The 27,083-nt window shown below is 37.8% G+C and overlaps 1 protein-coding gene across 9 annotated transcripts in view; it reads left to right on the top strand.

The window, feature by feature from the left end:
* ZFYVE16 (zinc finger FYVE-type containing 16) overlaps positions 1-27,083 on the top strand; it is a 53,679-nt gene that overhangs the window by 7,592 nt on the left and 19,004 nt on the right. For 3 of the 9 annotated variants that reach the window (XM_075067039.1, XM_032769548.2, XM_075067037.1), the window contains 9 exons: positions 5,857-5,947; positions 6,170-8,400; positions 11,816-11,912; positions 13,489-13,665; positions 14,769-14,911; positions 21,929-22,310; positions 23,426-23,548; positions 25,323-25,478; positions 26,338-26,562. In XM_075067039.1, the coding sequence (XP_074923140.1) occupies positions 5,878-5,947; positions 6,170-8,400; positions 11,816-11,912; positions 13,489-13,665; positions 14,769-14,911; positions 21,929-22,310; positions 23,426-23,548; positions 25,323-25,478; positions 26,338-26,562 (3,604 nt within the window). In that variant the 5' untranslated portion in view covers positions 5,857-5,877. Of the gene's footprint in view, positions 1-2,664; positions 2,812-5,856; positions 5,948-6,169; positions 8,401-11,815; positions 11,913-13,488; positions 13,666-14,768; positions 14,921-21,928; positions 22,311-23,425; positions 23,549-25,322; positions 25,479-26,337; positions 26,563-27,083 lie in introns of those variants that run through there. The other 6 variants (XM_032769552.2, XM_075067036.1, XM_032769555.2 and 3 more) reach the window with 4 other exon arrangements.

Consider the following 27,083-nt stretch of genomic DNA (forward strand, 5'->3'; position numbering starts at 1 on the left):
CTACAGTGTTCTTTTCATAATCAAGCAAGTACACAAACACAGGCAGAATCCACCTACGCATGCAGGCTCCTCTCAACTTCAGTACAAGTGGGACTTTTATACAAGCTTCCCCCACCGAAAAAAATATTAAAAAATTCACATGCATACCTACCATAAATCTCCCCTCCCAAACTCAGGCAGCTTTTCATCCTCCCAGATTCTTTCTGCTTCTTTCAATCCGTTCTAGTGGAGGCTAGGAGTGATCCAAAGTTGTAATGGATTCAGCCCCCTGAGGGAGGCGTATGTGTTCAGCAGCAGTCTTCCACAACCAATTAGGGATAAATATTTGTTTCTATTCTGGTAGTGTCAAGGAGCGTCAATAAGGGTCAGGTCCTTGTTATGCCTGGTGCTGTCCAAATACAAAGGAGGACAGTCCTTGCCCCAGAAAGGTTTATGCTCTAAGAAAAAATGTAGATTGACAAAGATTTGCCTGAGGAATTTTTTAATCTCTTCACTCTGCCTCAGTACCCCCTTACATTTTTTTTTAATCAGTAAAATGTATAAATCCTATTAATCTTTCTTCAGGAGGTGAGCAGCCATTAATGAAAAACATCTTATTTGTTATTTCCTTTCTATTTAATGTGAATACTGGGCTGAGCTGTAAACAGTTCAGTTATAAGATTAATTATTTTTCCGAAGTATCTTTTTGTCAGAGAAACACAAATTCAAGCTCTAATAAAAGATAAAAACAGTTGTTTAAAGCTATCTAGTCTTGTCTTGCCTTTTAAAATACTCTAAACATAGAATTTTTAAAAGATGTTGAACATCAGGAGCTACAATTAGATACTTTGCTTACTGTATTTTTAACATATATATAATAAAAAATGTTCAAGAAATCAGTTACAGTAAATGGGTAACTTAGTTATAGGGCTGTAATTCCACAGACAGTTTTCTAGAACCCTAATCCTGGAGACTGAAGCCTGACTGGCTAATATATTGACTAGAGTCCCAGAAGAAAATTAAGATAAAATTCAGATAATATGACTTGTCTTTCTGCAACAGCTTCCCCATTCTGCAGCTTGAATATAATTACCTTATTCATAATTCATAGGTGACATCATATGTCTGAATTACAAGGGTTTTGTATGTGGTTGCAGTGTTTGGTGCTGCATAATATAATGATACTCTGATACTGAAAGTCAGTGTTCATAAAGCTCTTCAGTAATTTTATTAGTGTGCATATAAAAGTACATTTTTAAGTAATGTTTTAAGGCAGTGTTAATATTTTATTCTTGAAGGTTTAATAGTATAAAAAATAAGAATTGCCATACTGGGTCAGACCAGAGTTCTGGTCCAGTATCCTGTTTCATAATGACCAGTATGAGGTGTTTCAGAGTAAGGTACAAGAAAGCCCACAGTGGGCAACTATGGAATAACCTATTCTTGGCAGAAGTTTGTGCCCAACCCCCGTCAGTAGTGGTGAGCTCATGCCTGTAGGTCTGATCATTTATATCCCTTTTCACAGGAGGAAAAATTGTTTGTGACTAGGCTAAAAGCAAGTGTACAGGTTCTCAACTCTAATAAAAGTTCTAGACATGAAGTGGTAGCTTCTAAAATGAATGTTTAAACTACAGGGTTTTTTTAATGTAACATTTCTAAAAATCTTATTTGTGCAAAGTAATCTAGTGAAATAATTGATCATGAAAAGGAATAAGTTAATGGTCACTAATGAAGACTGACTTGGGGATAGAAGGTGGCCCTGTGTCCACCTAGGCCCCTCTGCCTAGTATTGGTAACATAATTTTCCGCTCAATTCTTGTAATTTTCTTTATGCATAGACTAACTATAAGAGGCAGAACATAAAATAATATTTACTTACAGTAGTTCTGTCTTGGACTACATTTCTCAAGATATTAATAGAAATAAGCTTTGTGCCCCAAGTTTAGTCTAAATGACATGAAATGCTTAACAGCTGAAAGTTGTTGCCATCTGAAGACTCCTTATTGCCTGTAGGAAATGAGTTTGTGGTCTCAGTCAAGTTCTCACTTGCCAGGAGACCACAAATCAAATGTGGTGGTTATTTTGTAACTGGGTTGTCAGTTTTTTTTGCAGTGTTAGGTACAGAGGTCAGATGATTGAATGAACGGGCAAGGAAAGGAGACAAGGAATGGGGTTAAAACAATTTGGGACGCTTGCACTACTGGTGTCTGTGTTCTGCCTGTTTTATAGGGAAATAAAGGGTTTAGTTGACAAGTCAAACAGCCTGCTAAACACTGCATGTCAGTTGGAGTGAGTAATGCATGGCTGTGAGTATAGTAACCTAAAGGAGACACTTTGTATTCAAAAAGTTTCTTAACTATTGTACTCAAACATAATTGAGTTGGTGATTCTTACCTGTGCACATACACTTCAGTGCATTCTGCAAATGTGCATAAATCTAAATAGCAGTTGCACTTTCATTTTCCTCCTCCTTCTAATCCAAACGTCCATTTAATTATAAAATCTTTTGCTGATAAAATTGGTAGATAACACTAAGATTGGTAGAATACTAAACAACAAAAAGGGCAGGTTTCTGTTACAAAGTGATGTGAATAGTCTGGTTAAATGATCACAATCCAACAATGTGTTTTTAATACAGGTAAATGCAAGTAATATATCTGGCTATGGAAAGCAATGACTCATAGAAGAGCTTAGGGATGATTGTAGATCACTCTCAGCATGACCACTCAGTGCAATGCTGCAGCAAAAAAGGGCCAATGTGATCTCTGGATGTATGAAAAGGGAATATTAAGTAGAAATAAGGAAATGGTCATGCTTCTGTACACAGCATAGGTAGACTGCTACTGGAATAGTGTGTACTGTTCTGGTGTCCACACTTCCAGAAAATGATATGGAAATAGTGGAAGGAGTTAGGAGGGCTACAAAAATAATCCAGTACTGGTAAACAAGCTTTGCAACACAGAACTGAAGGAGCTCAATTTACTCAGTTTGAGAGGTAACATGATCACCATGCACAGGAATATACCCTGGAAAAGATATCTGATAGTAAGGGGATTTTCAGTCTTGCAGACAAAGGCATAACAAGATCCAGTGGCTGAATGTTGAATTTGGACAACTTCATCCTTGAAATAAGATGCAACTTCCTGGCTCTGAGAGTAATTAAGTTTTGGAACATCTTATCGGGGGAGGTGGTGGATTCACCCTCACTTGGCATCATTAAAATTAGATTAGAAATCTTTTTCTAAAAAATATACTTTAATCCAGTTGTGGGAGGAATTCTGTGTTCTGTAGGTGGTCGGGAGTCAGGCTTTGCAGTCTGTAGGGTACATCTACAGTACGAAATTAATTCAAACTTATTCTATTTGAATTTTCGGAAGCGATTGTATACATTCTATGTTGTGCGTCCCCACTAAAGCGTGTGAATTCAGCTGAGTGTGTCCACAGTACTGAGGCTAGCACTGAAAGTCGGAGCAGTGTGCTGTAGGAAGCTATCCCATAGTTCCTGCAGTTCCTGCGCCCATTGTAATTCTGGGTTAACCTCCCACTGCATGATGGGGCAAAAACATTCTCGCAGGTGTTTCTGAGTGTGTGTCATTACTCGCTCCTCCCTCCGTGAAAGCTATGGCAGACGCCATACTGCCAGCAGACGGTGCAGTACAGTGCACTGCCTGTGTCCTGGTACTATGAATCCACCTCATGTGTCCTCTCGTGTTTCTATCTACTCTCTTATCTAACCATTTCCTGCCATTTTTCAGCTACTGTGAACTGAGTAGCACAGCTCCGCAGCAAACTCTGCTCTCTCGCTCTTGCATTGCTAGCTCATTTTTCCCTTTTGTTGGTCCTGGGCTCCTGTGGAAGCTACAGAAGGAAGGCAACAATTTCCCACTATTTTTCGGCCATCGTGAACTGAGCCACACAGCTTGCGCTGCAAACTCTGCTCTCCTGCTCTTGCAGCTCTAGTGAGCTTCCCGCCTCCGTGAAACCTACAGAAGACAACCATTTCCTGCCTTTCATCGGCCATCTTGAACCAAATAGCTCTCCTACGGGCTCTCTGGGATGATCTCTTCACACAATGCCCCCCCACCCCCACACACACCACGTGGCTCTGATGAGCCTCTGAGCAGAGATGAGCCTTTAAACTAAACGTGAACAGCCCAGCGTGGCTGGTTTTCCCCACACCACGTGGCTCGAATCAGACACTCTCTCACCAGAAGTACCTTCTCCGGAGTCATGGCCCGAGAGCCTGCCTTGGGAGTAGGGGGAGGCTGTTGACTCTAGTGTTAATAGTTCCTGGCTAGGGGGGAAAAACGGATTCCTCACTTGCTGCCTGTGCACTGCCCTCCTCCTCTTCGTCCTCCAGTGTGTCTTCCTCCACAGGTGTCCATGGACAGTGGTCAGGTAATGGTGGTGTCATCCCCCATAATTGCATGCAGCTCACGGTAGAAGCGGAATGTATGGGCCTGTGACCCAGAGTGCCTGTTCACCTCTCTGGCTTTTTGTTACACTTGCCTGAGCTCCTTGATTTTTGTATGACACTGCTCTGTGTCCCTGGAGTAGCCTCTTTCTGTCATGGCCCTGGAGACTTTAGTGTAGGTATTTGCGTTCCTTTTTTTGGAACGTAGTTCTTCCATAACTGATTTGTCTCCCCAATATGTGATGAGATCCAGTACCTCCCGTTTGGACCATGCTGGAGCTCGTCTGCAAATCTGGGACTGCATGATCTCTTGTGATGGTGGACTCTGTATGGTTGCCTGTGATGGTGGACTGTGCTGATGGTCACCTGTGCTGATGGTGACCAAACAAGATATTAAATTCAAAAGTTCCCGGGGCTTTTCCTGCTCACCTGGGTAGTGCATCTGAGTTGAAAGTGTTGTCCAGAGTGGTCACAAAGGAGCATTCCGAGATAGGTCCCGGAGGCCAATAACCTCGAATTGCGTCTACAATACCTTTAACCCAGGATTGCAATCTTGATTTAAGTGCTGTGTCACTTGCTGAGGTGGAGTACAGAAATCGGATTAAAGAGTCCTTTAAATAAAAATAAATAAATAAATAAAGGTTTGGTTGTGTGGACAGAATCATTTTTCTTCCAATTAACTCAGATAATTCCGAAATAACCGGCTTGTGTAGACCAGTCCTATGACTCCCCCTGTTCATTCCTTCCCTTAATGTGCCATAGAGAGAACAAGAAGCTCTGCATTGCCTGGTGCATACTCCTAATACTTGCAGCCTGCACTAAGACATTGACTGTAATCAAATCTCATGCTTCAGAGTTTCAGCTGGTTGCTTTCAGGGATCAAGAAGGAATTTTCCTGCCCAATATGCGATTGGCCAGTTGTATTCTGTCCATCCCTCTTCTTAGGGCATTGGTGGCAGCTCAAGTTTCTTCTGTCTTCTGCCTGTGGCGCATCTCAGGTTAGCTTCCTGAGGACTGAAATCGTTTGATCTGAAGTTTTTGGGTTCAATATAAGGGTTATTGGGGAAATTTAATGGCCTGAGATACACAGGAGGTCAGACTAGATGATCAAGTGGTGTCTGTTCTTTGTGGTTCATTCCTACCCTAAACTCTTTGAAACTGAAATTGTGACAGTACAGCAAATGCCTTCAAATGATTCAGTTTTGGCAAGGCCATTTAGATCCCTCTGTTTCTTTCTGTCTTTGAGGATTCTTGAGAACATATTGAACATAAAGGATTTTATAATGCAGTGTTTATAATCTTGGATTCTGTATATGGGGAAATATGCTAAAATTTGCAAGAAAAATATTTCATTGTAAAATATAAAACTGTTCTCATTCTCAAACAGCATTTTTATGGTGATTCTGTAAACAGTTTGTCACCTAATCCCTTGAATAAATAAAATAGCACATTTTTCTTTGTAGGTACAAAGAGCCATAACTAGAATGGACAATTACTTTAAAGCAGCAGTCTGTGACTTGGACAAAGTACTTGATGAATTTGAGCAAAATACAGGTTAGTTGGATCTTCGTGCTACTTTTTATTATTTTTATTTATTTATTGTTGTATGGGGGAAAACAAACTTAAATGGTTAAGACCAAGAGGAAGTGAAAATAATTAGATCTGTTCTTCATAAGTGGTGTTTTTTGTTTGAAGAAAGGTTTTGCAAAGCGGGAGTGCCATGTGAAGAACCAGTTTTATAAACTTTGCTTTTGATCCCTTTTTGTGTTTAAATAGATGAACTTGACTGCTACAGAACAGCTGCAAACCAGTGTGATTCAATACAGCATTCAGTCTCTTCAGAATTGGATTACTTACAACCTGTATTCCTGGTACCAAAAGTGCAAGAATATGTTAGCATTTGCAGTATGTCAGAAGAATTCTCTTTAGCCAGTCAGGCTACAACAAATACAGCAAAGTTTGAACTGAATTCCTCAGCGCAAAGTGAGAAAAATGTTACTGGACTCGATCTTCTGTCTACTGTAGATGGTGGTGCCTCAAATGAAATTCAGCCTTTGAGCCTGGGGAGGTGTAGTATACCTGTATGTGATCTCATCAGTGACACAGGTAATTTGATCCATTCAGCGAGTAATCATGAAGATATTCAGAAGCTGCAGCCAGATGACTTCCAATGTAATGAGAACTCTTTGGTTGGGTTTGATTTATCTTTAGTACCAGCTACAGTTTGTAGTTTGTCAGTAGCTTTTGGTGGTGTTTCAGGCACAGAACAACAGAGTGGTGGAGACTCAACACTACAAGATGAAGGACATGTTGCAACAAAAGAGTTGAGCCAGTTGGATTTTAAAACACACAGCCGTGGTAAAGCAAAGCTCTCAGATTCACTTGATGGTCAAAATAGGACAGAAACTTTAAAGGATAATCAGGTATTTGATCAGCTGGAACAAATCACAGGCCTTAACTCTACTTCTGCCTTTGTAACATCACAGACCCCGAATGCACTCAGTTCCAAAGATGACACAATCCTTGAAAAGCTGCCTTGTGAATCACTAAAAGATGCAAGTCTGTGCTGTGTGATAAGTCAAGAGTCACCTGAAGAGAGTATTAATGAAAATGTAGATTCAAAAGATGAAGATAATGGGGAATCCTTGCCTTCTGATCTGCCAAAGAGTTCTGAATTACACAAAAGCAGTTTAAAATTATCTGGAAAATGTGTTTTACCAGATTCTTCATCTCAAATAGAGGATAGGGTAGTATTAGATAAGATGAAAAGTACAGAAGAGAACTTGTGCAGTCCAGAACTTAATACCAATGAAATATTGCACAGTGTTTCAATTTCACATGTAACTGCTGAAGATATCCAAACGTCATTGTCATGTCTTCCACTTGCTGTATCCATATGTGGTTCATTAGTTGTAACAGAAGACAAAAGTGGTCATATACCTCAGAATGAAAAAGCAGATGTCATCAGTGATACTGTGATTATGCATGCAGGAAAATCTAAGCATGGATTCTCCAATATGGAATCCTCTGGAAAGATGGAACATTCTGAACAGGAAGGCTATCTAAACCAAATCAACCAATGCTTTGTAGAAGAAGCTATAACTATAGCCGGAAAGAAGAGGGAATCTGACAACAAAATTAATAAAGGTGATTCTCCCCAAATCCATGCTGCTGCTGCTGCTGGCCCTGTTGGAGAATCTAAAATTGAACTCTGCAGTGATGGTATTCAGCCAGTTGACAGTCATGATCAAAGTATTACTTGTCCAGTTTTAGCTGACTTAACTATTGAGGAAGACTTAATTAAAAGTGATTCACTGATTAGTGATGCTGAGCTTGATGCCTTTTTATTTGGACAGTGTCTTCAGCCCAATAATTCAGAGCCCTTTGAAGAAGGTATGGATGATCTGCTGGAGTCTGATGCAAACCTGGATTTCAAAAGGGTCGATGATTCACAAACAAAAGCAAAACTGGAGGAGATTGAAGAGATTTCCAGTATTAAAAGTACTTGTAGAATAGCTGATGTTGAATATAAATTGGAGTCTCCCCCAGAAAAAAATACATATCCTATTCAACAAGAGGCCTCTAACCATATAACTGAGACTCCTATTGAAGTACCTGTCCCTACTCTTAGCCATCAGAATTTACATATTGGAGGTGCTAGACCTAAACAGTTGCTTAATCTTCCTCAAAGAACTGCAACTGAGAGAGAGCCAAATATGCCTACGACTGAATTCCAGGAAGTGAATTGCATACCCCCAAAGGCCCCTCTCTCAGAAACCAAAACTAGTACTGACATAAGCTCCAAATGTAATCAGCCTGATACAGAAAACTCCTTGGAAGCAGGCGGAAGTTGCATATCTGCAAGTGTAGAACCTGTTAAAACACATCTAGTTCTGGGATTAAAACAGCCACCCTGGGTTCCTGATTCAGAGGCACCCAACTGCATGAACTGCCAAGTCAAATTCACATTTACAAAAAGAAGACACCACTGTCGTGCGTGTGGGAAAGTAAGTTATAAAAAAGTGCTTTGCATTAAATTGCTTTTGCCCATGGATTATATTACAGCAGGGGTTTTCAACCTGTGGTCCATGGACCCTTGGGAGTCTGCAAACTGTCTTAAGATTTCCAAAGGAGTCTGCATCTCCATTCAGAATTTTTTGGGGTCCTCAAATGAAAAATATGATGCCATAACACAATGGTTTTCAATCTAATAAAACCACTCTGACTTAGTTTTTCCTTCCTTTGCCTGATATTTAGTACTACTTTTTTAGGCTCCTATCAACTTTTCATTAGGAAACTTTTGAATTAAATTAACTATGTGTGTTATAGTTACAGATGACTCAGTGATTGTCAAATACTAAGTATTAAGCAAAGATACAAGATTTTGCTGTGAAAATACAGTTGAGGGGGAAAATCTTGCCCTATGACCTGTTACTGACCACCTTAATTACAAAGGAGTTTTTTCTTTGGATAGCCGAAGTTTTTTTTTTTTCTGCCCTCTAAATGATGGAATAATAAAAATTAGTATTTCAAGTCATAATGAAATCTGAGACAGTTCAGGGAATGTGGGGAAGACAACTCATAATTACTCTTGATTGTGGTAATCTGTAAAGTCGTCGGTATAATGAATAAGATTTGCTATTTTCAGTTATTTTTCCACTGTATGTCAATGATCTGCTATGGAGCTAATATATTACACAAAATCACTAAGTTAAAAGAATATTAAGACTGCGAAGTCAAGCACCGTACAGTTAAGAAATGCTAGAATTAAGGATATTGTAACATCTAGGAGCCCTAGTCTTGAACGAGAATCCCACTGTTAGGTGCTGTACAAACACAGAACAAAAGATCCCTGCCCCAAAGAGCTTAGCGTAAGCCTGTGCAGCCTACTTAGTGCATATACATTACAATAGTCTTAGATTTTAATTACATGATCACATACTATTTTTTACTAAGGACCCCTGCCTCATTCAGTGCAGATGAATAGTGCTTAATGAGCAGCAAGCTGCTATCTAATATTTTATATTATCCTGGTTCAATGTGCAGTAAATAAGGTATGGGGCCACACATCATTTAAGCCTTCTCTGAATACATAATTAATTTCCTCATAGGCTTTTCTGTGGCACTCCATCACTATCTGATTGCTTCACAAATAGTAATACATCTTATTTTCACCTCACTCCTGTGAGGTGACAGTATTATTCCTGTTTTACACACAGGAAGCTGTGGCTCAGAGATTAAGGTCAACAGTGTACACTAATTTTGGGTGCCCAATTTGAGATGCCTAGAGCCTGATTTTTTTTCAAAGCACGTAACATATTATTTTTACCATTTCACATGTTCAAAGCACATCTCCAATAGGTTCTAGTTAGAGCTGAGTGTTTAGTATTCTGCATATCATTTCACAGGTGGTCACTAACTAAGCACCTGGGGTAAGTTTTTAGTTTAAACAAGTTGTCCAGAATCACTTGAGAACTCTATGGCAGAATCCAGTTCTCCAGAGGATTATTCAGCTGTCTTAACCTGCTGTCCCCAGCCTTATTCACTATACACCTTCTAAATTCTGTAGCAAATAATGCAGTGGTATTACACACATTTCCTTCATTACGCAACCCTGTTTCATCCTCACAGCAGTTTTACCTTGTGCTGTGACTGAGGCAGGAGTACTGTTTAAAAAAAAAAAAATGTGATTATGTAATGGCAGTTGTATCATAATGCATACTCATAGGGAGACCATATGAATTTCTGGGCAATATTAATTTTGACATTGCCTGACTTTTGAGTACTTGACTTTACAAACTTAATTTTTTCATATCTTTTTATCTATAATTTTGTTTGTAACTTTTTAAAAGGTAATCTGAAAAAAAAAGTAAGTTTATTTCATAGATTTATATTGATACCACAGGGTTGAGTAACAGGGTTGGAACTCTTAGATCCACAGTACAGACATCTGCCATTTTGGCTCATGGTAACTGCTCACTGACAGCACTAGTAAGTTGTCATCTGGTATGTGAACCAGACTCTAGAAGAGGATGAACGCTCATTTTGATGGTAGGTTTTACAGCTGTCTTGCTGATGACAGAAGTATGTTGAGATTTAGGAATGTTGGGTTCCTTTTGAAGTTCTGGAGGACTGTGTTCTCTAGTGGTCACAGATCATCCTGCCCCTGTTTTTTAACCCAAGTCTGACCCATTCTGTGTCTGTCCCTTCCATCCCACTCATGTCTCAGTAGTTCTCCTCCCCCCCCCCATACCTCATACCATTTTCCTTGCCTAGATAGTTTGTCTTTTTTTTCCTCAGTGCTCCCCCATCAGAGTCACATCCCAGTCTTCTCGCCTAGCCAATTCTAGTCTTTCTCCTTCCCCATAGCTAGTTATATGAATCTACTCTCTCCCCCCAATCCATGCTTATCTCTTGTCTCTTCTGCTTTGGAGTCAGCTGTTTCTTCATCCATATTGCCTGAGAGCAGAGGAGAAATAGTCTTCCTGCTCTTAGTTTTGGTTTTTGTTGCTACGTTACCTGCAGTTGATGTTCCAGGCTAAAGTCCTGCCTAGCTCTTGCAGCCCTGGGCTAGAACATGTCCAGTACAAATGGCATTTTCAGAAAACTTAGCTTCCAAACTCTTAAGTCTCTACTGAGCATGTGCAAACCGAGACCCAGAGGTGCCCCTGTATATTCTCAGATGTGGGATATATAGTCCCTTGTGTTGAGCTGCAAAAGCACCTTGAAAAGTCTAAAAAATTGCAAGTGAGTTTACTATCTGGGGCACTGGATAAAAGGTTTGCTCAGTCTTAGGCTGGGAACTCTGCTGTCTTACAGCATCTTCTGCACCTTTAAGTCTTGGGGGTTATCCTTAACTTCTCTAAAGTTCCATATGGCAGTAATATCTACTCTGAAGTTACATTAAGGTCAAACCCATCTTTTCTCATCCTACACTTTCTAGGGTTCTTATGGTCATAGTAAATGCATTTTTCCCCATTTAAGGAGTGGCCACCTTCATGAGACCTAAAATCTTTCAAAGGCTTATAATTTGGCCAAATTTAAGTGTATTTTCATGGGAACAGCAAAAAGTGCATCCTCAACGTAAAGGCAATCCCTCCTAAACTTCAAATTCCTGCTCCAAAGCATGAGGATGTAGAGCTTCTCAATGAGAAACAGTTATGGAAATGTATTTATATGAGAGGACAAAAATTTCCACCCCAACCTCATTCTGAGAGATGGTTACACCATTTTTGCTGAAATGCAAAAATTTCAGCATGAGGCATACACCCAGCATGGAAAATTTCAGCTCAGATGGTTAGCTTGGTAATTATACGAGTAAGTAAAAATTGCCTGGCACTTCTCATTGTAAGACTATCTTAACTATAGGTGGCGCTACCATATCCAAGTAAAATGTTTAAACTAGATTTTGTTCTGACCCAGGTATTCTGTGGTGGTTGTTGCAATCGGAGGTGTAAGCTGCAGTACACTGAAAAGGAAGCAAGAGTCTGTATTGGCTGTTACAAATCTATTAATAAAGGTAAAAAGTTGTGATCATGGTTTTATTTACTTGTAATTACTGCTTTCATCAAAGGAGAGAAGTTAAGCAAAATTGCTATTTTAGGACTGAAAGATGAATCTGTGTACCCAGGAGGAAGAATTTCCTTTCTAAGACAGTGATTGAAATGTTGATAAAATTTGCCTGTCTAGTAGTTGTCAGTGACTTCAATCTTCCATCTTCATTCTCTGCCACAGCCACAGTAATTATGCATATACTTGATGGAAAGCATAGGATTTCTAATGCAGCTAGGGTGCTGCTGTTTGGTTGGCTAGTGTGGAGTCTAAATTGCAAAAATACTGCATGTAATTCCTTTCCCAAGGCTGTGTGTGTTGAGGCAAGCAACATTTTCAACCTTCTGTTTAGCTGAAGAAGTCTTCATCAGATTGTTCCCAAGACCGTGTCCCCCTAGTCCACTCTATTATGCCTCCACTTGTGTCATAAATGTTTGTCTAAATGGACTATGCAAGATTGTGCAGTCCTTTTGAGGAAGGTTAAATTGTGCGAAGATGTGACATTAGTAGTATTGGGAACAAGGGTGACAAACTGAAGCCCTAATTTCTTGTATTGAAACATTTAAGAAAGGTAAAAGAGGAGTGCATTCCTGTTTTATCTACCGTGGTTTTTTCATCATGAATCAGATTTATTTCTTCTTTTTTTTGATTATCCCAGTTAAAGCTTGTTTTTAACTTATAATATTATCCTGCCTGTAATAGAAGAGTTAAGCACCTAAATGTGTTTGGTATTGAAACTCCACTATAGAGCCTTATTTTCCATATTGGGAAAGGTAAAGATGGGATTTGTCAGTACTTCACAAACATTTTTCACAAGTGAGCATGAAATCAAGCTAGTGTGATTTGTGATTAATAGATAGGACAACATAGTATCACTACTTAAGTTGAGAAATCCTTAGTCTATTTTTTTTACAGTCTCCGTGAATATCCTTCTCCATTTGATTACTGTTGTAAATTATGGGTTTCAGAGGGGTAGTCGTGTTAGTCTGTATCAATAAAAACAACAAGGAGTCCTTGTGGCACCTTAGAGACTTAACAAATTTATTTGGGCATAAGCTTTTATGCGCTATAACCCACTTCATGAGATGCATGGACTGAAAAATACAGTAGGCAGGTATAAATGAATACACGGCACATGAAAAGATGGGAGTTGCCTAACCAAGTGGGGGGTCAGTGCTAACGAATCCAATTCAATCAGGGTGGATGTGGCCCATTCCCAACAGTTGATGAGAAGGGGTGAATATCAACAGAGGGAAAATTACTTTTTGTAGTGCCCGCGAAAGCTTATGCCCAAATAAATTTTAGTCTGTAAGGTGCCACAAGGACTCCTCATTGTTTTTGTTGTAAATGAGATATGTGTAGTTACAGGAATTGAATCGTTTTATGTATGGTCATTGCTGAAGCAAAAGGCTGTACAATGAGTGTCCATTTCTAGGTTTAGAAGAAAAACAGCAGACAGGAATATTTAATTTAAAATTTGAGGCAGCTGTAAACATGTAATAAATAGCATGATCTTAAACACTAAGTGCATTTTTTCCTTTTAGCACAGGCATTTGAAAGGATGATGAGTCCAACTGGTCCCATCCCTAATTCGAGTATCTCCTCTGAATGTTGTTCTACTGTTCCACCTTTGCAGGAAGCTCAGACAGGTGGCACACCTAATTCTCCTTCATCTTCTGTTTTGTTACCTATCTCTGTACTTAAACAACCAGGTGCTGATGGTAAGCTAAGTAATTTTGAGTTGCAATCTGTTATCTACATTTTCTAAGCTTTTCAACACATACATAGAATAGATGGTTTTGCAGAATGGCTAGATTTCTTTAATTAATCAGTGTAGCCATTCAGAAAAAAGCTATGAGTTGAGAATAAGGATGCTTTTGGGGTTAAGATCCTGGACTGGGATTCAGAGAAACTTGCTTTCAATTCTGAGCTCTGCCATGGACTCGGGCTCCCTGTGTGAGCTTGGACGAGTCACTCAATCTGTCTTAGTTCTTCACCTGTAAAAAAGCTAAAGGAAGCATTACCCCTGTCTCATCTAGTTTGGTTGTAAGCTTTTCAGGGTAGGGACTATATCTCACTGTGTCCAGTGCATAGCACAAGGGACTGTGATCTCAGATGGGGCCTCTAGATGCTACAGGAATATAAATAGTACTAAAACAAAGCAAGTAGTTGGGTGACAAAACATTCTCTGGCTAGAAGTGATAATGGATAAAGCACATCTTCATCTCATTTATGTCAACTACATTTTAAAATTGTTTCTGCTTATTACAAAAATGTCACTGATAAAAGATTAGATGTACTTAGAGTATCTTTAAAACAAAAAGTGGTAGGTTATATGAATTGCTTTGCTGATAAACTGTTGTCTTGTATCCATGATATGTTGCCATACTTCTTCTACTCCAGAGTTAATTGATTAAGTAAATAGCAGCTTGTTTTAACTAAATAGGAATTGATGCATTAACTATTGCTTGGTTACTTCTGTTGGTGATGTGGGAATATCTTTGCCCACAGTTCTGCTTGACTGATTGGAGAGAACACCAGTTGTGTGTGTAGGGTGACTGCTTAGTTCCAGTAACTTTTACTACTTTTAAATCAGAAAATTCCCATGTTTTGGAGAAATATATGTAGAAAGATGCATCTCTTGCACTAAAAAAAATCTCTGAACTATAATTGTGGTTCATACTAAATCCAACATGCTTAATGTAAAATCTTAATTTGGAAAAAAGCCTGAAATTTTATACAGACCCTTTTGCTGCTGGAAAACTGTGGTAATACCAAATTAGTGTTCTGGTGTGGTGTTTTGTTTTTTTTAAACCCATTTTAGGGCTGTGTACCAGAGAACAGAGGAGAGTCTGGTTTGCAGATGGTATTTTGCCTAATGGTGAAGTTGCAGACACAACAAAACTATCTTCTGGAGTCAAGAGGTCTTCACAAGAGCTGAGTCCAGTAAGCCCTGATTTACCAGAGGTGCATATTGTATATTCTCAAAAGTATACACGGATTCATGTTTTTCATAAATAAAAAGTTGATTGTCTTTAAACAGCTTTGTTTGCCCATTTAAGATGACATTTTCATAAATGCAGTGTTACGTGGCTTTGACTCCTTTCTGGCCAGTTGGGTTGTATCAATTTTAATCAACTTTTTCATTTGTACTTCAGTTGCTTTCTAAAGAAAGATACATCCTCACTGGTTGATAGAACCATTAAAACATGTTGAATTACAACTAAATAGAACCTTTACGCTGGATTTGATACATCTTTTTTGCCTACCTTAGAAGTTACATTGGAACTATATACCTTTATTTAAGCAATTATATAGTTTAATGTTTTCAATTATTTGTAATTGTACACTTTTAGTGTGTGAGAACATGATGAATGATATGTTGCTTATTTAGGTAATTAACTTTTTTGCTCATTATTTGTGTCAAGCTGCATTAGGATGGTAACTGGAATTTAATTAAACACAGAATAGCATACAAAACTTACTAAACAAAACAACCTTAAATGTTTTGGATACATGAACTTCTCTTGTCAAAACAAGTTTAATATTTTACAATTAAATGATTCATTAAAGGAATAGAAGGATTAACTGTAGTCAGTGAATTAAACTGATTATTTCAGGTCATCCTGGGAAAATTTTCAAATATGCCTAAGTGAAAGTGATTGACTGGAGCTTAAGTTCTTACTCACCTAAGTCTCTTGAAAATGAGACAGCAGCCTCTTAAGTTACTTAGTTGTCCTGAGGACTTTTAAAACTAGTGTATCTTATCACCTCTTTCCTCATTTTTATTTATAGGTTTAGAGACAAGTTTTCCTGCTTTTTGAACTCCCAGTAGATTTCTCAACATTGACTGAATTAGTCCAATGGAAAAGATTCTTTCTATGCCCACTTTTGTCAAAATATGGTTTAGCATTTCAGCAAACTCTCTGGTTCCAGGTGCTTAGTGACTTCCACCCGTTCAGTGATGTGACTTTTTAAAAAACATCATCAGCAAACATGTCTGCTTGAATGGTTCATCTCCAGCCCTGAAACTTACCATGGTTGACATGATTGATGGATGATTATTAGGTACCCATGCCATAGCAGTATCTCCTTCAGGAGTTAGGCACCTACTCTAGGACTTTGGGTTGAAAATATTGGCAAGAAAATGAGGTGGAATTAATCTGTTTCTTCACTACCTGCAATTTAACTTTGTTGTTGGGTATTTCTTTCTGAAATATCTTTTGACGTTCTTTCCAAATTTCAACAGCATCAGTAGCAATCTTTCTGCCGATTGTCCAAGGCAATGGAAATTGGTTTAGTATATTCAGCATATGGTCTATCTGTCTACATTTTGCTTTTAGTCTGAAGTTGACTGTTTTTGTTGTGATAGTTCCATCTCCTTTGTCATGAATTCCTTCACAATTTATGAGAATAGTCCAGATCTTAATAAATAGCTCAAAAGAGTCAACCACTGAATTCCATCATACATCTTGGGGGAGAATTAGTTTGGATCCTTCAGCTCTATTCAGTAAAGCTAAAGCAAAGTGTGTTGTTATGGAAGGATCTTGCAGTTTCAACATTTTCCTTTTATTCCTGGAGTTGTTCTTAAGTCTTTGGCTAAAAGATACATTAAATGAGCACAGCTTTTATATATAATAAAATATGGTTTCTTTCATTATCTTCTTCTAGATTTCTTCTCATCTTTGCTATATTTGAAGCATTATCTGTGACAAAGCTACTCTTGACACTTTAATTTGTTATAGCTTTTACAGTTCTTTCTTTTAAGTAGTCTGCTGTATGGGCATTTCCTGATGTATCCATTGTTTCTGTAAAATAGGCAATGCCATCTTCCGTTTTCACACAAGCACATATTACTGGATCATTGTGTATATTGCTCCATCCATCAAGACTTAGATTAACAAATTTCCCATCAATGTTTTCTGCATACTGATCAATTTCCTTCTCATACACTATATCCAGCAACATCCCAACAATGTCTGTTCTGCTAGGTGGAGTTTAGTCTGGTCATACTGACATGGTTCGGTCATTGAAATGCTTGTTCTGAATAAGATGATGAAAGGAGAATTTGTTGCATAAATGAACTGAACAATCTAGAGCCTTGCTGGAATTTACTGGTGCTGAATACGATGGTTGATGATGATGATGATGATGAAGAAAATCTCTCTCTTTTATTAACAGGTCATTTACTGTTCGACATGTTTAGTTGCAGCACTGCTGGTGGTACCAGCCGATATTGCAGATGATGGATGTGAACATCCATCTTTATATTTAAACTTCACTTTTAAACAGGAAATCTTCACCTAGAATGTCTGATTACATTGAGCAATAAAAAAATCATTCCAGAAGTCCAGCAGTAATAGTAAAAAATTGATAAATACTCCCATAACAAACTAATTAAACCAATTACATTATGAACAGACAGTTTGAAATTTGTAACTAAGTAATGCACCCAAAACACAAATTTATGACAGTAATCTAAGTTGTCATTTACTAGCATATTAACACATTGTAGGGAGTCCATAAGAATGGTACCAAAATAAGTTGTTACCAGTTGATACATATTGCTCAGACATGTCCACATCATCATCTTTAAAGTCATTGCCTTCTGAGTGTTTTTCATAGTGTTTCATTCTGTTAACCAGGCCTTGCGTCTCTTTGTTGCACTGTTTACATTTGGCACATGTTCCTTTTTTATCCAGATCAGAGGTTTCTGAATTTTTTGAAAATATTTCCAAATAGGGGTTTTTTTTGTTTTGTTTTTAACAATGGGCAGCCATGACAGTCTTTTCCTCCAGTTCCCAGGTGTGTAAATACTAAAGGCTGCATTTCAAAGAATATTGTCTCCTCTTCTCAGTGTCCTGCTTTTACACTAAAGTTGCTCCTTTCTGGTTACACGTCCTGCTCCTTCTCCTTTGTTAAATGACTACCTGAACCCTCAGAAAAACAAAAAAGCTAACAGTACAAGATTTCTGCTTATGTAATCTGCATGCCTTTTGCATTGCAGTATTTTGTTGTTTTTAGAGACCGAGGGGGATTTCTGTTTTGTGTACACATGCAAGGAGCCAGAGCAAGGCCATTTGCTTGAAGTGCTCAGAAGCAAGGTCAGGTAGTTACTGGGCAGATCAGTGTTTTTCCGTGAGCTGTAGGGTAAGTTTCCATGGTGGGTGCTGTAATAAATATTCGTAATTTGAGAACTGAACCAATCAGAACTCAGGTAGGGAGAAACTATAAAATAGGAGTATGAGACTAGCTAGATGAGCTCTATGGATGATCCTGATGAGATGCATGATGTTGATTCCTGGAATCAGAGGTTGGGTCCCAGCACTTGTGATGACTTTACCAGTCTCTTGCACCCACTAGCACAACCCCTGGGCCTCCGACAGGATCAAGCTCTTAAGATGGTACATTACTTACTGTGCTAAATTTATAAAGCTTGGGCTCAAAAGTTAGTTTTTCCCTGCTGCTTTCTGTGTATAGAAAAGCCAGTGTTATTGATAGAGGTTCATGGAGTCAACATACATATTTTTTATTTAATGCTTAAGAGATTATAAGTAGATTAAGTCTTAAATAGGGCTGTTGATTAATCGCAGTTAACTCACAATTAATTCAAAATTAATCAGTTTTAATTGCACTGTTAAACAATAGAATACCAATTTAAATTTAGTTAATATTTTTGGATGTTTTTGTACATTTTCAAATATATTAATTTCAGTTACAACACAGAATACAAAGTGTTGTATTATATTACAGATATTTGTACTGTAAAAATGATAAACAAAAGAAATAGTATTTTTCATTTCACCTCATACAAATACTGTAATGCAATATTTTTATTGTGAAAGTGCAACTTACAAATATAGATTTTTATTTTGTTACATAACTGCACTTAAAAACAAAACAATGTAAAACTTTAGAGCCTACTCAGTCCTACTTCTTATTCAGGCAGTCACTAAGACTAGCAAGTTTGTTTACATTTATGGAAGATAAAGCTGCTGACTTATTTAAAACGTCACCTGAAATCGAGACAGGCATTCGCATGGCACTTTTCTAGTCGGCATTGCAAGGTATTTACGTGCCAGATGTGCTAAACGCTCATATGCCCCTTTCTATTTTGGCCATCATTCCAGAGGGCATGCTTCCATGCTGATGACTCTCGTTTAAAAAAAAAATAAAATGCATTAATTAAGTTTTGCCTGAATTCACTGGGGGAGAATATTATGTCTCCTGCTTTGTTTTACCTGCATTCTGCCATATATTTCATGTTATAGCAGTCTCGGATGATGACCAGGCACATGTTGTTCATTTTAAGAACACTTTCACTGCAGATTTGACAAAATGCAAAGAAGGTACCAATGTGAGATTTCTAAAGATAGCTACAGCACTTGACCCAAGGTTTAGAAGTCTGAAGTGCTTTCCAAAATCTGAGAGGGACGAGGTGTGGAGCATGCTTTCAGAAGTCTTAAAAGAGCAACACTCTGATGCGGAAACTACAGAACCGAAACCACCAAAAAAGAATATCGACCTTCTGCTTGTGGCATCTGACTCAGATGATGAAAGTGGACCTCTGTCGGTCCGCACTGCTTTGGATTGTTATCAAGCAGAACCCATCATCCGCATGGACGCGTGTCTTCTGGAATGGTGGTTGAAGCATGAAGGGACTTATGAATCTTTAGCGCATCTGGCACATAAATATCTTGCAATGTGGGCTACAACAGTGCCATGCAAATGCCTGGTCTCACTTTCAGGTGACGCTGTAAACAAGAAGTGGACAGCATTATCTCCTGCAAATGTAAACAAACTTGTTTCACTGAGTGAGTGTCTGAGCATGAAGTAGGACTGACTGGACTTGTAGGGTCTAAAGTTTTTTTACACTGTTTTTGTGTTTTGAATGCAGTTATTTTTTTGTACATAATTCTACATTTGTAAGTGAAACTTTCATGATAGAGATTCATTATGATACTCATATGAGGTGAAATGAAAAATACTATTTGTTTTCTTACAGCACAAATATTTGTAATCGAAGTAAATATAAAGTGAGCAGTGTACGCTTTGTATTGTGTGTTGTAATTGAAATCAATATATTTTTGAAAATATAGAAAACATCCAAAAATATTTAAATACATGGTATTCTATTACAGTTTAACAGTAATTAAAGATTGTTTTTGTTTTAATCGCTTGACAGCCCTAGTCTTAACATTTTTTTTATTAAAATCAGCTTTAATCTTAAACAGGTTTATTTTTTTAAATACATTATAATTAATCAAAATCCAGGTTAAATAAAAAAAATCTCATTTTATTTTAAATTACCCTTTTTTAAATCCACCCTGCTTTCTGGAAAGGCTTTTGGGTAGCTGTTCAGTGTTTGTGTTGAAGTCGTAGACTAGGCCACATTTAAACAGAAACCATGTGGATAAGAGTATGTTCAGTGTATTGTGTCTCCATTGAAACTTTAAAATTATGTAGTTAAATGTTGTGTAGAAAATGTTATGACTCCAGTTCTTCTGCATAGTATTAAAGTAATTGTTTTTGGCTATAAATATTTCTCTTATGGAGTTCTGAAGTCTGTCTTTATTAACATGTTGACAGTAAAAGTTCCAATTTTTTTTTTAAATGATCATATAAAAAATTGGTTCTGTCTTTAAAAACTAACCTGGTTCTGCCAGGAGTCGCTTAATGCCCCGGAGCACCAAGTTAGAATTGAAAATAATCTGACTTTTTGATGTTCAAATTGAATAGAAAGGTGAGGGTGTTTTTGGGGGGTGAGGTATTTTGTATGGTGCACTCACATGCCTTATTTTTATGGTGCTGGCACAGGGCGGGAGCCGATCTTTTGATTGTTCCTGCTGGGAGCGAGAGAGGCTCCTGACTTTCCATCCCTTCCTGCCCTGCCATATCATGCCAACACTTTTTTTTTTTTTCCTTTAGAATTAAAAAAAAAAATTGTTATTACTTGCATTGAAATTGTGTCCCATTGTGCCAGCTGTTTTGCAAAGATGTGGTCTTTTCCAAAGAGCTTATAGTTCAAGAAAGCAGGAGAGCTGGAGAGACGGCAGGAGTGGGATACAACTTGATATGTTCGATTGTTGTATAAATTTGCAAATTTAAAACATAAGGAAGCAGTTATCCTCATCTGCTCAGGAAATAACAAGCCCTTAGGAAATAATTTTTTGGTGTTCAGTTTTCTGTGTGCATATTTCCATTACCAGTGCTTAAAACAATGGCACTTCTGTCACAACTTAGTGCGCACTGGGAAACTGCCAATTCCAGGAGAGCTGCATCGATGAAAAGGAAAAAGAAGGGAGGAGGGAAATGCCTGGGGTGAAGGTGTGGGGTTTTAGTTTTACTTTAGTCATAGGGGAAAAAAATGATATCCTTTTTTGTGCTACTTCATATCTCCACACCCTGTCAGCTTTACATAATTCACTGAGGGGTCAGCATAGATGTGACACCTAGAGTAAGAATGAGCAGTACTATTAAATGCTGGAGTAAGCTGTTGTTAGTAAATCATGTAAAGATAACTGTCTGCAGATACTTCAGGTCCAAATTATGGCAAATTACAGTATTCAAGAGCCTTGCAGAATAAAGTCCTACTGGTAACTCGGCCTAGTTGTTCGTGGTCCACATGGCTAGTAATGTAATCCTTGATTGTGTTGTGTCTGCAGAGTGTCTCATACTCAAAAATAGTAGATGCTCCATTTTTAGGTATAAATTACGATAGAATAGGTAAATATCAGACTAATTATTTTAGACTCATATATTTACCTGTTCTGTAATATATAGTAAAGATGCAAAAGTGCTGTAATTTTCAGAGATGTGGCTTGCTTTCTGTTTTAGGAAAATATCCCCTAAGATTCTCTATATGACTGTATACCCTCTTTGTTGGCTGCTTTTGCATTTGAAACACTAATACAGGAGAATACTAGTGCTGTGCAGGGATGGTGAATAACAAATTTAATCAACAATCTATTTTGTTTCTCATAGGTTGCAAGTCCGGTAGATGACATCTGTGTAACTGATGTAAAACCAAAGGACGAAACTCCAATTACTGCAGGAACTGAGAAATTCCATTGTTCCTTACATGTTGCTCCAGATGATGACCAGTTTCCCAATACAGGGAAAACTGAGATGTTGCATAGTCCTGACTCTGTAATTCCAGCTGCTGATGAATTACCTTTTATTACAAAAGTTGAGAATTCTCCAAGTCTTGGCACAGTTAACCAAACTAATGATGATTCATCTGTTAGTCCTTCAGACTACAGAATGCTATGTGGTATTGGAAAGTGTGTTAACAAAGAGTTCAGCCTTATTCCTGATGATGATGGACTGCCACCACTCTTACTTGCAACTGGAGAAAAAGGAAAAGGTAAAATTTGGACTGGGGAATACTAGTGGTTACTGGATGCAAGCTTTCTAAAAATATATGGATCTTCATGTATACACTGTGACATTCTAGAAACCAAATTAACATTGTTTTAAAATGCACATTATTTTGGATCCAGCTTGGGAGCTGAACTTGCACTTATATGAACTTGTATATTATGAAAAAAACCATGAGCATAACTGCAACAGTATCAATTAGTAGTGGAGCCCAAGTATGTTTGCGTATGAAGCATAGTACTGGTGCATAAGTTGCAGACCACATATGGTGTTAAGGAGTTTATTAGTAGTATTTAGCAAGAACTCTTCCACTCTCAGGTTAACTCCAGTCTCATTATTCAGGTTCCTTTATTTGGTATGCAGCAAAGTTACCTTGATATGATGGGACTCAAGCATAGGTAGCGGGTATAGGGCATACCACACATCCAAAGTTACACAGCAAACCTCTTCCTTCCTTTCTGTCTGTTTGTCTTTTTACTTTACATTGTAGGAGCCAATCACAAAATATGTAATGCAAAGTGATGAAGCCAATCCCTGTACAGCATGCACAGTTCATGCATGACTTACTCTTTATCTCATCTTATGTTCCAGGCTTATCTTATCCATTGTTATCTTGTCCATAAATGGTTTCCGGGAGGTTGCCCCTTATCTTAGCTAGTACAGACATTTCTGTTTCCAGTCTGCTGATCCATTTACCTCTCTAATCCTGTCTCCCAAGAAATGAGGCCTCACCCATGTTCAGTCACTCATGAGAAGCCAGACGTACGTTTAGCAAGCTAATTGTGGCCCTGAAGCTCCTGGCAAAATACCAGTATATTCCTGGGTGCTGTACATTATACATAACTTCACAACATACTACTGTCTTACTTTGTTTATGTGATATGGTCTAGTCATCTTTAAACAAGTGATGTTGCTGTTCATTGGCTGCTATATGTCTGCCTTAGGTTCAAGATAATGTGTTTTTAGCAGTTTCCTGAAATAGAAAGATGGAAGTTTCAGGTACCATATTTCATACATTGTAGTTTGTAAAGTCTTTTATAGATAGAGGGGAAATGGATATTGGCTGGTGTATGGAATTAATCCAGACTTTATCTTATTTAGATCCTCTGGTGGAAGAACACCCATCTCATCAGCAGGTCACCTTGCTTCTTGCAGAAGGAGGACCTAATCCATTAACATTTATCCTAAATGCAAACCTCCTTGTGAATGTCAAGTTAGTATCTTGTAAGTAGGTAATGTACATTGTTTCCTTTTATTTACATATGTTCTAGGTTCGTTATGTTTGAAATGTGTAAACACTAAATTCACTGATCTTGATGGTTGAGCAGATAAAATTCAAACATTTTCACAATTGTGATATGTATGCTGTCTTATTTTATCCAGTCTGTAAATTTAAGGTTTTTAAAGTAATTTTTTAAGTGTGCTTCAAAGCAACTTTTAACCCTTTTTGTAATTTATTTATGTGCCTACTTGATCGTTATATCCTTTGTAGGACAAATGCAGGGCTGTATTCACCGTAACAATATCTTTCATTGGGAAGGAATAAGAATGCTCTTATAAGTATGTTTTCCCCAGAAATGTGTACTGCATTTTTGATGAATACTTTACACAGATTTCATACTTATTTGTGTACGGTGCTGTCTAATTGGAATTTTTTTATCTGTATGTTTGAATAAAGCTCTGGAGATCCTATTGTGTAAAGAATGAAGGGATGCTTCTGTTCATTTTACAGCAACTTAAGATATCTGTTTAAAAGATTTGGGAGTTGTGATGGAGAGTCAGCTGAACATGAGCTTCTAGTGTGGCGCTGTGACCAAAAGAGCTAATGGGAACCTGGGCCTCTTGAGTAGGAATGGAGAGGTTATTTTACATCTGTATTTGGACTTGGTGTAACTGTTGCTGGAATACTGCTGAGTTCCAGTGTCCACAATTCAAGAACGATGATAACTTGGAGAGAGATCAGAAAAGAACCACAAGAATGGTTAAGGGATTAGAAAGTATGCCTTATATTGACTCTCAAGGAGCTCAATTTATTTAGCTTAGGAAAGAGAAAGTTCAGGGTGACTTAAAATATAGTCTGTAAATACTTATTTACAGAACAAATTTTTAATAATATGGGCTTTCCAATCTAGCATAAAAATATATAACATGATCCAATGGCTGGAAGTTGAAGCTAGACAAATTCAGACTGGAAGTAAGGCAAATTTTTAACAGTAAGGGTAATAAACCATTGGAACAACTTACCAAGGGTTGTGGTAGATTCTCTATCACTGACAATTTTTAAATCCAGATTGGATGTTTTTCTGAGAGAGATGCTCTAGGAATTATTTTAAGGAAGTTCTATGGCCTGTGTTACATAGGAGGTCAGACTAGATGATCACAATGGTTCCTTCTGGCCTTTTTATTTAAAATTAACTGAGTGTTTTTGATGTCTTTTCATTAGTCATTTAAACAGAAATAAGTGTGGCACCTGCATGTGCTGCAAATGTGCAACATACTTATTTATGCAAGAGGATATGATAAATGAAGATGTATTACTTGTTTCGCTCAAAGAGACAAGCCTGTGCCTGGGGTTCCATAGTGAAGGTTGCCTTTGCAATTAAAACTTTCTTTAATCAGCACCTTGATTTAGTGAGGAAGCAAGCGTGTACGGTTCCTTCAGAACCTGTATCCTATCAGATTTTTTTTTTTTTGATGCCCATTATTGAACCATCTTCTCCAGTGTTTTTCATTTATGGTGTTCCCCTTGGGTCTCTAGACAATATGGCCTGAGAAGAGTGTCCCTGTGAGAGTTACTCTCTCTCGTGCGCGGTTGGTTATCCAATGCCTTCTGAAATTTCAATTAAAAAAAAAAAAAATTGTAGACGGCAATATTGCAGTGGTCGGATTAAAGGGACAGAGGACCACAGATTATTAATTCCAATTTCTAATATCTTTGATTCCAAGACTGAGTATCATATATGTGAATTTTAAAAAAGTATTTTTTCTTATCACTTAGATTCTTCAGAAAAGTGCTGGTACTTCTCAACAAATGGATTACATAGCTTGGGTCAGGCAGAAATTATCATTATGTTGCTATGTTTGCCAAATGAAGATGCTGTTCCTAAAGAAATCTTCACGTTGTTTGTTGACATATATAAGGATGCAGTGAAAGGTATGGAGTTTTAATTTGTAGCTTTAAGAATAGTGTCTTATTGGTGACTTTAACACAAAGCAGGAAATAAATGGTGTTGCGTTCTTAGAGGGTTCCTACTAATTTAGTTAGAAAGTTCTCAGTGCTCATAACTATTTCCTCAGATTCTGTCAAACCAATACAGGGCATTTAATTTAGGAACGTGTCCCTTTTTTTGTATTAGATCACCTATAAACTGCCTCACTGCATTTTTGTCTTATCCTCTTTTCCCTAATACTTTGGTATGATGGGTCATAGGTGTAAATCCTTTGTGCCCTGATTCTGGAAGACAAGTGCTGTCCTGAATAGAATTAGGCACATGCTTAAATGTATTCTTGAATTAGAGCGTAATTTGTAGAAGTTAACTAATTGTATGTACATAGACTTGCCCAACAGAATTTTTGTGAAGTGTTAATTGTTTTGTAAATTAGTTTTATTAAAAAGATCTATCTGAGTTGAAAAAGGTGTTTTTGAAACTGGGTTCTATTCACTTATGAAGTGATAGAATAAAATGCAATACCATGTCAATAGTACCAAAAGTGCTAAAAATATTGTCTCGAACATTTGGCTTCTAAAAACGGCAGTTTTTTCATGTGCAAGTACTTCAGTAATGCATTATACAAAACTATAAAGGACTTCAATAGAGATGGGAGGCAGAGGTCTGTATCCTGTTATCCTGAAAAGCTGCAATATGGACCCTGTTACTTCAAAAATGCACAAGAGAGACAATGTTCACATAATAATGGGTGGATTTCTTCCAGGTACCAACATGTATAAGAATTCATACTTAACATGTATGTTTGTTATGGTGAAGATTTTAACTATGTTTCTTTTTCACTAGGAAAATACATAGGAAACTTGGAAAATTTTACCTTCACTGAAAGCTTTCTTGGTAGCAAGGATCATGGAGGATTCCTGTTTGTTGCACCAACTTTTCAGAAACTTGACAATCTCCTGTTACCAAATAATCCTTTCCTTTGTGGCATTCTCATTCAGAAACTGGAAATACCATGGGCAAAGGTCTTTCCAATTCGCTTAATGTTGAGATTGGGAGCAGAATACGGAGGTGAGTTTTAACACTAAGTATGCATGATAAGGCCCAGTCCTGTAAAGACTTATGCATGTGTTTTAACTTTATGCACTGTGAATGCTATTGCTTTCCAAAATTAAATACAACGTGTTTCTTCAAAGGCTGGGGACTTAAATTTGTACTTCGTACATCAAACCTGTTTGTTTAAAAAAAAAAAAAGGTTCAAATTTTGTGCTGCTGGACACCTCTTGAAACACTATCAACTTCATCAGGGTAGATGTGTGTAAATGGTAGCATTTGACCATCAAATATTGTGTCAAGGTTCTTCCCCCACTCTGAACTTTAGGGTACAAATATGGGGACCTGCATAGACACTTCTAAGCTTAATTACTAGCTTAGATCTGGTAACACTGCCACCATCCAGAAATTTCAGTGTCTGGAACACTTCCTTTCCCCCCAAAACCTTCCCCTCCCTGGGCAGCCTTGAGAGGCTTTTTCACCAAGTTCCTGGTGAACACTGATCCAACCCCTTGTATCTTAACACAAGGAGAATTTAA

Source organism: Chelonoidis abingdonii, chromosome 6 (genome assembly GCF_003597395.2).
Source record: "Chelonoidis abingdonii isolate Lonesome George chromosome 6, CheloAbing_2.0, whole genome shotgun sequence".
Lineage (NCBI taxonomy): Eukaryota > Metazoa > Chordata > Testudines > Testudinidae > Chelonoidis > Chelonoidis abingdonii.